Genomic DNA, 12,058 nt, shown 5'->3' with positions numbered 1-12,058 from the left:
GCTGGCTGCTGGCACCGGGTGGCACGGGCTGGCATCCCGGCCGCTCCTGCCGGCAAACCAGGAGGAAGCTGGCGGAGCTCCTGGCCAGCAGCGAGCTTTGAATGGCGTCTGTGGAGCCCGGGGATGGGGCAGCATCACCTCGGGGGGTGGCATCGGTCTGGGAGTGGGGGAGCATCTCGCAGGGATGGGGTCTGTAACCCCAGGGGGCTGCATCGACCTGGGAATGGGGAGAATCCTCCTCGGGGCATTGCCCTGGAATGGGGGAACAACTCCTGGGGCATTGCCCTGGGGGGCTGCATCACCCTGGGGGCTGCATGGCCCTGGGAATGGGGACACCCCTTCCTGGGGGCACTTCCCTAGGGGGCTTCATCACTCTGGGAATGGAGGAACATCTCCTGGGGGCATTGCCCTGGAATGGGGGAACATCTGGGGGCTGCATCATCCTGGGAATGGGAGGACACTCCCCTAGGGGCATCACCCTGGGAATGGAGGAGCATCTCCTGGGGGCATTGCCCTGGGGTCTGCTTCAACCTCGGGGCTGCATCGTCCTGGGAGTGGAGGAATACCCTCCTGGGGGCTTCATCACCCTGGGAATGGGGGAACGTCTCTGGGGGCATTGCACTGGGAATGGGGGAACACCCTCCTGGGGGCTGCCTGGCCCTGGGGCCAGCCCCACCCCAGAGATTGTGGCCAGGTAGCTCCAGGGCTGTGCATTGTCTCAGAGCTGGGGCAGCACCATCCCACCCATCCTGCCCCCAGCCCCTGCTGCTGGGTGGCCACGAGGGCACCTTCCACAGCCAAAAGCAGCCTGAAAGTGCAACCCCCCCAGGCAGTGCCCTCCCCTGCCCCAGCCATGCTGCCCCTGCCCCCAGAGTGAGGAGAGCCAGGCCTGAGTGGGTGGATGAGGCTTTATTAAATTAATGAGGCAGAGAGTACATCCAGGGTGGCTCAGACCCCAGGCTGGGGCTGGGGACCCTGGGGTGATGAACCCCAAAATGCTGAGTGCCAGGGTGCACTTTGGGAGGGTCCCTAACCTCCAGCTGGACATCCTGGGGCAAATACTGGAGGAGTTGGAGGGGGAAGATTGCAGGGAATGGGGAAACACAGAGTTTAAATTAAATACACCCACCCAAGAGGAAGCTCACAATGAACAGGGGTCCCAGAGCAAGCATGAGAATTTGGGTGGGCTGTGGGGGTGCAACGGAACTTGGTGGTTCTTCACTCTGAAAAGGGGTGCAAAAAATCCACACAAACGTGTTAAAAACCACAGGGAGATGGGGAAGGATTAGGAGGGGGTGGGACGAGGGGGATACAGGGTTTTGGCAGGAAGGGACCATCAGAAGGCTGCCCCTGGCTGCTGTCACTCGTCCCCTGAGGACCAGGGCTCCTGCTCAGCCCTCAGCCCACAGGCTGCTGCCTGCTGGGCTGTGAGGCACAGCACATCCTCCCCCAGAGCAGGGGGCACGGGGCTGAGCTGCTTGCCCCTCAGGGTGCCATCCCCCAGTTTGGTGGCGGTGCCATCTCCAGGGGTGGGGGTCTGTGCTGGCATCACCCCCGAGGGCTCTGTGGGCAGCTCCTGTGCCAGGGCTGTGCTGCTGGTGCCGTTCAGCATCTCCTCGGTGAATTCAGCCAGCTCTTCCAGGCTGGCCTCCCTGTGCAGCCCGTTCTCAGCTCGGAGCACTCCCTCCATCTCCATCTCTGGTACCTCCTGCACCGTTGGCTCCTCCTCGCTGGATGAGGCAAGGGAGGAGTCTTCCCCTGCATCCCGGGAGAGCTCGGCCCTGCCAGGACCCTGCCCACCCTCTGCCAGCCTCCCCCCCATCAGCTCCTGGTTGAACTCCAAGGCCTGCTCAACTATTTCCAAAATCCCCGAGTCTTTCATGACATCCACTGACACCTCTGCAGGGAGAGCAGCAGTGTCAGGGATGGCTGGAATCACCTCTGGAGAACCTCCCTGCCCCGGTGCAGAGCCCAGCTGAGGTGGGCTGGCCCCGGAGGGCTGTTCATTCCTGGGTGGAGGAAGGCTCTCACTGCCCAGTGCCTCCTCCTCCTCCGTGGGTGGCTGCTCTTGCAGAGGCTGCTCTGCCTCACCAGGCACTGCCTGGGCCTGGAGCTCTGCTGTGGCCTTGGCCGTGTCATGGAGAGCTGTGCTGGGCTCATCCTCATCTTCCTCCTCCTGCCCTGCCAACCCCAGAGTGCAGCCTGGGAGGGTTCTTGCTCCACTGGCTCCCCTCTCCAGCTCGGTTGTGTTGGGGAGCTCCTCATCTGGTTCAGCAGCCAGATCTTCTGAGTGCTCTGCTCCCTGCCACGCTGCAGTGCCCGTGGCACCCTGGGCTGGCCCATCAGAACCTGCAGCTGATGGTCCCACCACCCCGGGACAGCTGGGATCTTCTGGGCCTTCCTCACCAGAACCTCCTGATGATGGTCCCACCACCCCGGGACAGCTGGGATCTTCTGGGCCTTCCTCATCAGAACCTCCTGATGATGGTCCCACCACCCTGAGACAGCTGGGATCTTCTCCTGGGCCTTCCTCACCAGAACCTGCAGCTGATGGTCCCATCACCCCGAGACAGCTGGGATCTTCTCCTGGGCCTTCCTCCAGCTCAGCAGTGCTCTCCTCATCCTTTGGCACCTCAGGTTCTTCAGTGGGCATCTCCATATCCTCATCTGCTTCTGCAGCAAGCACCTCGAGGTGCTCTTTGCCCTCTGGCACTGGAGATGCTTCTCCAGGAGCCCCCAGATCATCTTGGCTGTCTTCAGTTGCGTCAACTTTAATTTCTTCAAAGTCCTCAGGGATCTCAGCTTCCTCTGAGCTGGACACCTCTTGGTTGGGAGCAGAGACCATGAAATAACCTTCCTCCTCCTCAGCCCCCTCTGCTCCTTCCTCCTCCTCAGCCCCCTCTGCCCCTGCCTCTTCTTCAGGGCTCTCTGGCACGCTGGGGGTTGGTGGCTTGTCCCTCCCTTCCTGCCACCCTCCACCCTCGTGGGCTGTGTCACACCCAGGCGCTGGCTCCGTGGTCTCCTCGCTCTCTGGAGGGTTTGGGGTCCCTCCTTGGTAGAGGTGCAGGGGTGTGCTGTCTGGCAGTGTGTCCTCCAGCTCCACCCTCCTGCCGGTGCCCACCGTGGGCTCTGGGTCTCCGGGGGTGTCCTCCAATGCCCACTCACTGCTGTCACTTGGCACCTGCTCCAGTGCCAGCTCTGAGCCCTCCAGCTCTGTGGCCTCGGGATTTTTGGGGGTTTCCTCCAATGCCCACTCGCTGCTGTCACCTGGCACCTGCCCCAGTGCCAGCTCTGAGCTCTCCAGCTCCCCCACCTCTGTGGGCTCTGGGTTTTTGGGGGTCTCCTCCAATGCCCACTCATCCCTGTCAACTGGCACATGCTCCAATGCCAGCTCTGAGCTCTCCAGCTCCCCCAGCTCTGGGTTTTTGGGGGTCTCCTCCAGTGCCCACTCACTGCTGTCACCTGGCACCTGCCCCAGTGCCAGCTCTGAGCTCTCCAGCTCCCCCACCTCTGTGGGCTCTGGGTTTTTGGGGGTCTCCTCCAATGCCCACTCACTGCTGTCACCTGGCGCCTGCCCCAGTGCCAGTTCTGAGCTCTCCAGCTCTGTGGGCTCTGGGTCTCTGGGGGTCTCCTCCAGTGCCCACTTGTCCCTGTCACCTGGCACATGCTCCAGTGCCACCAGCTCTGAGCTCTCCAGCTCTGTGGGCTCTGGGTTTTTGGGGGTCTCCTGCAATGCCCACTCGCTGCTGTCACCTGGCACCTGCCCCAGTGCCAGCTCTGAGCTCTCCAGCTGCCCCAGCTCCAGGCTGAGCCCCTCAGCAGTGTCCTCATCCTGCACCTCCCGTGGCTCCTCTGGATCCTCCTCCAGCTCCTGGCTGTCCCCTTGCCCAGGGGCACCTGGAGGGGCTGCCTCAGGCTCTGCCACGCTGCCCAGCTGCTCCTGCCGTGCCCGCTCAGCTGCTGGCTCAGCCTCTGGCAGTGCCTGCTGCTGGCTCATCTCCTGGCTCTTGGCATCTTCTTCATCATCTTCCTGGGCCTCCTCCAGCTCTGCTGGCTGTGTGCCACCTCTCTCCTCGCTTTCCAGCCTTGCTGCACTGCTCGGGGTGTCATCTGCCCAGGCTGCCTCTTCTGGCCCCAACACTCCCTCAGTGTCCCCTGCTGTCACCTCCCAGTCTTCTGGACAGGGCTCTTGGCCACTGCCACCACCCTCCTGTCCCCAGGGCTCCTCTCCTGGCTCCAGCTCCTCCTGTTCCTCCCCCTCACTTTCCTGCAGGTCCTCAGGCTCCTCTGGGGCTCTGCTGTCCCCCTCCAGGCTGTCACCTGGTGCCACAGCCTCTCCTGACCCAGGGTCCTCTCCTACCTGGGAACCTTCTCCTGCCCCATGGTCTTCTCCTGCCCCATGGTCTTCTCCTGTCTCATGATCTTCTCCTACCCCATGATCTTCTCCTGCCCCATGGTCTTCTCCTGTCTCATGATCTTCTCCTACCCCATGGTCTTCTCCTGCCCCATGGTCTTCTCCTGCCCCATGGTCTTCTCCTGCTGTGAGGTGCTCTCCTGCCATGGGATCCTGTCCCACCCCACGATCCTCTCCTCCCAGCACCTCCCTGCTGGCCTCTCCCTTTTCTCCCTCAGCATCTTCCACTCTGCCTGTGGCCTCCTGTCCCACAGTGTCTTCTTCAGCTCCTGTGGGAGCCTCCTCTGCAGGGATGGCCTCATGGGCACTCGAGGGCTCCTGTTCTGGACACAGCTCCTGTTCCCTTCCCTTCTCTGCAGCCAGATCCATCTCACACACGGGCATTTCCTGCTGCTCAGACCTTTCCTGCTCTGCATCAGCAAAGTCCTCTCCCAGGTGACCTTTTGTGGGCAACACCAGGTGGTTTTCCACAAGGACACCACGAGCAGCTTCCACTTCTCTGTGTGGGCACTCCTCTTCTTGCACACCTGTTCCTTCTTCCTGGAAATCCCCCTTCTCCTCCTCCTCCTCATCCTCTGAGGGGTGTGATGGCTCTGTGCTCGGGCTCTCTGCCCTCTCCTCCTCTGGCTTTTCCCAGCTGCTCTCTGTCTGTCCAGAGAGATCCTTGTCCCCCTCCTGGGCCTCCATTTCTGGATGCCTCGGGCTCAGCACAGCAGGTACCTCCTCCTCTTCCTCCTCCTCCTCCCACGCTCCCAGCTCTTCCCGGCTCCCCGAGGCGCTCAGGGGAGCAGCCGTGCCCTGTGGGGAAGGGGCTGTGTCCTGCAGGACGCTGCTCTCCCCAGCCAGCCCCTGGAGCATCCCCTCCCCAGCCCTCTGCTCTGCCTCGGAGCTCTCTCCATCCTCAGAGCCCTCCGAGGGCTCTCGCTGCTCCCCAGGCCGCTCTGGCACAGCCTCTCCACAAACCTCTGGGGGGAAAACGGGGCTGGGGGCACAGATATCCCACGTGGAGCTGGGTGTGGGCTCCTCTTTGAGCTGAGCATCGCCTTCCATCGCCTTGAGGGCATCCTCCAGCACCTCGCTGACCAGCTGGGCCGGGTACTGCAGCCTGTGGGCGGCTCCCAGGGGCTGCAGGCTGGCACTGCCAATGTCCCCCGAGGCTCTGGACAGGGGACACTCCATCCCGAGGCTCATCGCTGCCTCATCTCCTCCCGGCCAGGCGGGACCGTCTCCCCCAGAGCTCTCCCGCTGCGGCGGGGAGGGGCTGGGGGGCTCCGGGGAGAGCGGAGGGTCGGCTCTGCCCGCCTGGGGGGGGCTGGGTGCGGGGGCTCCCAGCCCCCCAGCCCTACCGGTAGCACTTCCATGGAGAGCTGAGGTGATTTTCTGGAGCTCCCTGGCGCTTTGGGGGGTCAGGGTGTCGCTTTGGGGTTTTTTGAGCTCTGCCCGGGGCAAGGGGCTGGCGCGGGGCTCTCGGGGCAGCAGCCGCCTGGCCTCGGGGCTCGCTGCCACCGCTTTGCTGCTGCTCACCTCCAGTTTGACATCTGCAAAGAGCGAGGGGGAGCCGTGAGCAGGCGAGGAGCCGCTCCCAGCCCTCCCCTGCCCCTTCTCCTATTTTTAAACAGCTCCTTCTTGGAAAGTGGGAAATTCCTCCCTCCTGAGTGCAGCGGATGCTGCTGGCCCCGGGGGATTCAGCATCAGGCCGGGACAATGCTGTGCCCAGCTGCAGCCACAGCCGGCTCCTGCTGCTGGGGAAAGTGTGCAGGTGACAAGCTTTCCTTGTTTTTTGTTTTGTTTTGAGGAAAAAGGAAATGCTCAGCTGGTTAGCACAGCCCTCAGTCCTGTCCTGCCGGGCAGATCCGCTCCTGCCCTTCCCATGAAAGGCAGGGAATTAAAAACGAGGCAAAGGAGCAGATAAGGCTTGTGAAGGAGCAGATAAGCCTTATCCGGGCTGTGAGCCCTGTGCCAAGAGCCCCCGGCCGCTGTTCACACCTTCCTATCGCTGCCGGGAAAATGCAGGGAAAAGTGTCTAAATCCACATTTAAACCCATTTAACCCCCGCCAGGAAAATGCGGGGAAATGTGTTTAAATCCTCATTTAAACACATCTACACCCCCCCAGGAAAATGTGTGTAAATCCACATTTAAGCACATTTAACCCCCTCCGATCCCTCCCAGGGGTGGTATTGGGGGTCCCTTACCTCGCACCCCGTTGGCCAACCTGAATTCCCCTGCGGGCATCTGCAGGCGGGTGCTCTCTGCTTCCAGCAGCGTCCTGGAGGAAGGAGGAGGAGGAAGAGAGGAGCTCGATGGGTGCTGCAGGGTGCTGGATGCTCCCTGTGCAACCCAGGGCAGGTAAACTGAGGCACGGCTGCTCGTGCTGCTCTGGACATGGCATCAGGGCAGGTAAACTGAGGCACGGGTACTTGTGCCGCTCTGGATACAGGGCGTCAGGACGGGTAAACTGAGGCACGGGTGGTTGTACCGCTCTGGCACGGCTCGGAGCACACCGAAGGAGCCCCCCTCGCTCCTGCGCCCCCTCCCATCCCCCCGTGGCCGGGCTTAGTGTCCCCGCAGGGTGACATCATACTCTGCCGGGGAGGCCCCTCGCCCGGGCTGGGACAGCCCCATTCTCATGCTAATTGTCCCCCCTGTCCCTGGCAGGCCGCCTTTGTGCGGGGCCATCTGGAAGGGCCGCGCAAGGGGCACAGGGCTACCCCTAGAGTGCCAACACCCCCCTGTGCCCGCCGCGGTGCCAGGCCCGGCTCCGTGCCCACCCACACCTCACCTGTAGGTTGCCACCTCCAGGCTGAGGGACATCTTGAGGTGCATGAGCTGCTGCCTGTCCTCCAGCACCCGGGCGATCTGCACCCGCAGGCTCTGCTGCTCCTGCTCCAGGGCCTCCAGCGCCAGCTGCGGGCAGCACGGGGAGGGTCAGGGTCGCCCCCGGCCCCGCCTGAGACCCCCCGGTCCCCGCGGACCTGGCCGGGTAGGTGGCTCGGCTCATCCCCGCAGGATGCTCAGGAGTCTGGGTGCTCATTTTAGCACGGGGGGCAGAGGATGGGTCAGGGTGAGCAGAGCTGAAAGGGGACGGGAAGAGGGAGGAAAGGCCGCGGTGATTCACAGCCAGCTTGGGAAAGAAACAACTTTCAGGGGAACAGCAGAGGCGGCGGCATCCTCTGCCCCGGGAGAGCCAGCGCTGCTCCCAGGAGCTGGAACAAAGGCAGACCCTTCCCCGGGCAGAGTTCACGCCGCTCCCGGTGTTTCCAGCCCACTCCGCCTCCACCTCCCTCGGCTGAATCGCTTTTGCAGCTGTCGGGTCGCAGCTGCAGCGGGATCGATGGGAATTTGTCCTGCCCGCACCAGGGGCGGCGGCGGGGCTGCGGAGATCCCGGGGTCCCCACCCCGGAGCCCGGCAGGGTGCTGGGGGAGGACCCGGAGTCCTCTGCCGCTCCCCTGCAGTTTGGTGGCCATGAGTCTCTGTTGTGCCGGGGACAGAGATGTCCCCAAGCCACTTTGCTCTTCCTCCTGCCCTCCCCAGCTCATCCAGGGCCATCTCCATCCCTTCCCTGGGTTTTTTTTCCCTCTGTTTGCCTCCCCTCATCCACCTCTCGCATCCCTTTGCTCGGGGACGCGCCCTGGGTGCCCCCCCAGACACCCACATCCCTCTGCTGTCCCCTCCCCGGTGATTTTCACTCGCCTGGAACTTTTCTGCCTCCCTGCGCTGCTCCTGCCACTGCCGGGCCAGGCTTTCCTCCAGCATCTCCTTGCGTGCTTTGAGCCCCGCCAGCTCCTTCTCCAGGTGCTGCAGCTGCAGCTGGCTCTGCTGGTTGTCCTCCACCGCCTTCCACAGGTTCTCCTTGGCCTGGCACAGGGAACCCTCCAGCTGCGCCACCTCTGCCTTGTAGGTCTCCACCGCCCCTTTCCAGATCTCCGAGAGTCTCTTGGAGTAATCCTCCACCTCCACCGGCTGGAAAGCCACCGGGGCACAGCGGAAACTCTCCAGGCTGTGGGAGAAACTGGCGATCTCCTGGTCCAGCCCTGCTTTCTCCTCCTCGTGCACCTCCAGCAAGGCTTCCACCTCCTTCTCCAGCTGCACAGCCCTCTCCTTCAGCCAGATCTGCGCTCTCCTCTCCTCCTCCAGCTCCTTCCTGCTCAAGGACAGCTGCTTCTTAGCTTCTTCTCGGGCTGCCTGCTCCTTCTGGCACCTGCTTCTCACCTGCTGGACCTCCTCGTAGAGGTTATCCCTGGCCAGCTCGGCCGTACACTTCTCCCTGAAGGCGAGATCCAGCGCATCCCGCAGGGCTCGCAGCTCCTCCTCGTACTTCGCCCGCCACGAGTCCCCGGCCGGGCTGCTCTTGGTGCTCTGGATTTCGGCTCGTAGCACCTCGTTCTCCTCCTCCAGGAACTTCACGCGGGCCAGGTACGCCTCCAGCCGCTTGTTGAGGTCCCACATCTGCAGCGATTCCTCTCCCAGGGCTCTCGCCCCCGCGAAACTCTCGGTGCTCAGCATGGGCGCTGCCGGGGGCTGCCGGGGCAGGAGGATGCGGGGAGAACGCCGAGACAGCGGAAGGCGGGGAGGGAAGCGAGTGCCTGGGAGCAGAGGGGAGCGCAGCTATTCATACTCTGCGCTGCCGAGTGGGAGGCCCCCGAGACCCGGACGAGCAGCCGGATTTAACCCTTGCACAGCCGAGCCGGCTCCAGCCCACGTGGGCTCGACGCTGAGCTCCGATTTCCGAGCCCGGCGGAAGAGCAAGGTGCTCCTTCCCACTTCGGGAGGGTGACTTGAGGGCTTGGATCCTGTCCCGGCGTGGCTCGGCTGGGAATGCCCTCCCTAAAGCCCGAGGGCCATGCCAGGGAGCTGGAGGGCTGCCGTGGGGCTCGGCGTGGAGCTTGGGACACGTCCAAGGGCGCTTGGCAGATGCCCATCCTGGCTGCAGCATCCCTCGGTGGTGGCTTGTGAGCCCCTTGCTGCTCCAAAACCTGGGGCAAGGAGCCCCAGAGGAGCCCGCCGAGGGTGTCACAGCCGTGGGGAGGTGATGGCTGCACCGAGGACACCTCTTGGCAGGTCTCTGCATCCATCCGTACGGAAATCCCTCTGCACAGCTCAGCGGTCCCAGCCGGTGCCGCCCCGGGGCGCTGCATCCAGCTGTGTCCAGCTGTGTCCAGCTGCAATCTTCCCTCTTTCCAGATGTCCCTGGCGGGCTCTGCAGAGCCGGGAGCCCAACGGGAGCAGCTCCTCCGGCAGCCTCCGAAACTTGGCAAGCGGCGGCTCCAAGTTTGGTTTCCGTCAGAGCTTTCAAAAAGTCACGGTCGGATATTTGGGGATTAGGATTTTTGATTTTCTCTCTTTATTTACCCCAGATGACTTATCTGGGGGAAGGGCAGTGCGCTGCCGAGGGGCGGAGATGAAAAATTTCAAACTCGGGAGGTTTCTGCGAACAAAAGGAGCAGGAAAACGTCGCTCGGAGAGAGACTTGCCAGCGTTTTCTCCCGGGAGACGCTGATTTTTCCCACGGGAGGGTCCCCGCTATGTCCTCACCAGGGCAAGGAGGACAGGAATGTTTCCTCCCGAGCTGTCCCACGGGACAGGCTCTAGGCAAACGCTTCTGGAAAGACAAGCAACAGTCCCCTCTGCTGGCAAAGGCCACCCAGAGCCGTCCCCGAGCTCCTTCCAGCCCCTGCGAGGGACGGGGCTTTCCCCTGGTGCCTGAGGGGGGCACGGCGGGGGGATGACCCGGCTCGGGGGTCCCCAAAGGCATCATCTTTCCGGCTCATCTCCGGCCAGACATCCTGTCTGGCTCCTTGGCCCGGCTCTGCTTTGCCTCTCACAGCCAAGATTGAAATGCCATTAAGGAGCACAGGGAGTGATGAGGTTGAATAATTGATCTGGGGTCTCCAGAGCCCTGGGCACTGGGGTGATGCTGCGTGTCTTTATCTTCCTCCTCCTAATTCCCACAGCACATCTGCTCCAGAGCTGGCCTTCCTCACTGCCTGGCTGCTCTCACTTTCCTCCTTTCTACCTCCTCTTTCCACCTGGGATGTCCAGGAGCCCCCAAAACTGCTGCAAAAAGACCCCCAGTGCTCATGGCTGCACTGGGAGGTGCCCTGGGAGTGAGCAATTCCTCCCTCCCTGGCCTTGTCCCCCCTTCCTCCTCCTGCCTTTTGGGGTTCTCCATTGTGCCTGGCCCCTCTCTCTCAGCCAGCAGCAGGATGGTCCAAATCCTGAGCCCAGGGAGGACTCAGGACGCTCCAGGATGAGGATTTTCTTGTTCCTGGGGGATGTTTGAGCTCAAGATGTCCCAGGACAGGGATGTCCATGTCCCTGAGGGATGTTTGAGCTTAGGATGCCCCAGGATGGGGATGTCAGTGTCACTGGGGGATACTGGGGATCAGGATGCCCCAGGACAGAGATGTCCATGTCCCTGAGGGATGTGTGAGCTCAGGATGCCCCAGGACAGGGATGCCAGTGTCACTGGGGTGTTGGGGATCAGGATGCCCCAGGATGGGAATGTTTGAGCTCAAGATGTCCCAGGACAAGCATGTCCATGTCCCTGGGGGGTGTTTGAGCTCAGGATGCCCCAGGACAGGGATGTCAGTGTCCCTGGGAATGCTGGGGATCAGGATGCCCCAGGATGGGGATGTTTGAGCTCAGGATGCTCCAGGATGGGGATGTTTGAGCTCAGGATGCCCCAGGATATGGATGTCCATGTTCCTGGGGGATGTTTGAGCTCAGGACTCCCCAGGAAGGGGATGTCTGTGTCACTGGGGGATTTTGAGTTTGAGCTCAGGATCCCTTAGGACAGGCATGTCTGGATCTCTGGGGAATGCCTGGGGTCAGAACCCTCGGGAATGGGATGTCTGTGCCCCTGGGGAGTGCTGGGGGTCAGACCTCCTTGGGTATGAGATGTCTGTGCCCCTGAGAGGTCCTTGGGCTCAGGACTCTCTGGGATGGCACCACTGGGGGGTTCTCAGGGTCAGGACCCCCTGGGAACAGGGGGTTTGTCCCTGTGGGGTGCTCAGGTGGCCGTTCAGCATGGCAGAGCTTTGTGGGGGTGGCAGTTTGTGGCAGAGCTTTGTGGGGGTGGCAGTTTGAGGGTGCCCCACAGTCCCAGGGTGGGAGCTGGCACGTGCTTGGCACGGGCTGCGTGGCACAGGGTGCATGGCGCAGGCTGGTACGTGACTTTGAGCAGGGCTGAAGGAGGAGGGGGAGGAGGAGGAGGAAGCACAGCTGGGCACTGAGGCCCTTCCAGCCTGAGCACAGCTGGGGCTGGGGGAGCTGGGGTTGTTGGGGGTCCCTGTGGGGGTCCCCCATGCCTTTCCATGCCCTTGGCTGCTGGGGAGGGCTGAGCCAGAGCATTCCAGAGCTGCAGGGAGGGATGGGGAACCTCTGGGGTGTCCAACAGGGGCTGTGCCCTGCTCCTGCCTGCTTCTCTCCCTTCCCTCCTGCCCCTTCCAGGAGCTGGATGTCCCAAGGACTGTCACACAACTTTCCCAGGCAGCGCCTGAGAAAAGGCTGTGAGAAGATCAGAGAAAAGAATGAGAAACAATTCCTGCCTTCGCTTGCTGCACCTGGTGGTGTGAGCACGTGGAATGTGCTGTGGAGATTTGGATGGATTTTACCAAAGGGTGCTTTCTTAATTAGCCAGTG

General features: G+C 62.6%; 1 protein-coding gene across 2 annotated transcripts; it reads right to left on the bottom strand.

Annotated features, from left to right (window-relative positions):
- Nucleotides 1-905: 905 nt before the first annotated feature.
- NES (nestin) lies at nucleotides 906-8,997 on the bottom strand. Of its 2 annotated transcripts, XM_041464970.1 has the most exons (5): nucleotides 8,108-8,997; nucleotides 7,196-7,320; nucleotides 6,609-6,682; nucleotides 3,509-5,952; nucleotides 906-3,415 (listed from the first exon to the last, which is right to left on the bottom strand). In XM_041464970.1, the coding sequence occupies exons 1-5, from the start codon at nucleotides 8,918-8,920 to the stop codon at nucleotides 1,361-1,363; spliced, it is 5,511 nt and encodes a 1,836-aa protein (XP_041320904.1). In that variant the 5' UTR covers nucleotides 8,921-8,997; the 3' UTR covers nucleotides 906-1,360. The 2 variants fall into 2 exon arrangements, with proteins under 2 accessions (XP_041320904.1, XP_041320903.1); XM_041464969.1 differs by having other exon boundaries at nucleotides 906-5,952.
- Nucleotides 8,998-12,058: the final 3,061 nt, after the last annotated feature.

This window comes from Pyrgilauda ruficollis, unplaced genomic scaffold (assembly GCF_017590135.1).
Source record: "Pyrgilauda ruficollis isolate IOZ18807 unplaced genomic scaffold, ASM1759013v1 scaffold185, whole genome shotgun sequence".
NCBI lineage: Eukaryota > Metazoa > Chordata > Aves > Passeriformes > Passeridae > Pyrgilauda > Pyrgilauda ruficollis.
The sequence above is the reverse complement of the archived record's forward strand: the minus strand, read 5'-3'. Positions and strand labels throughout refer to the sequence as shown.

What these genes read in the sequence shown, in the direction of transcription:
- NES (XM_041464969.1), bottom strand. Translation starts at nt 8,920, where the DNA reads ATGCTGAGCACCGAGAGTTTCGCGGGGGCGAGAGCCCTGGGAGAGGAA. An exon ending in GGGAGGCAGAAAAGTTCCAG is followed by an intron (nt 7,321 to 8,107) that starts GCGAGTGAAAAT and finishes TGCTGCCCGCAG; the next exon opens with CTGGCGCTGGAGGCCCTGGA. An exon ending in CTGGAGGTGGCAACCTACAG is followed by an intron (nt 6,683 to 7,195) that starts GTGAGGTGTGGG and finishes TCCTTCCTCCAG; the next exon opens with GACGCTGCTGGAAGCAGAGA.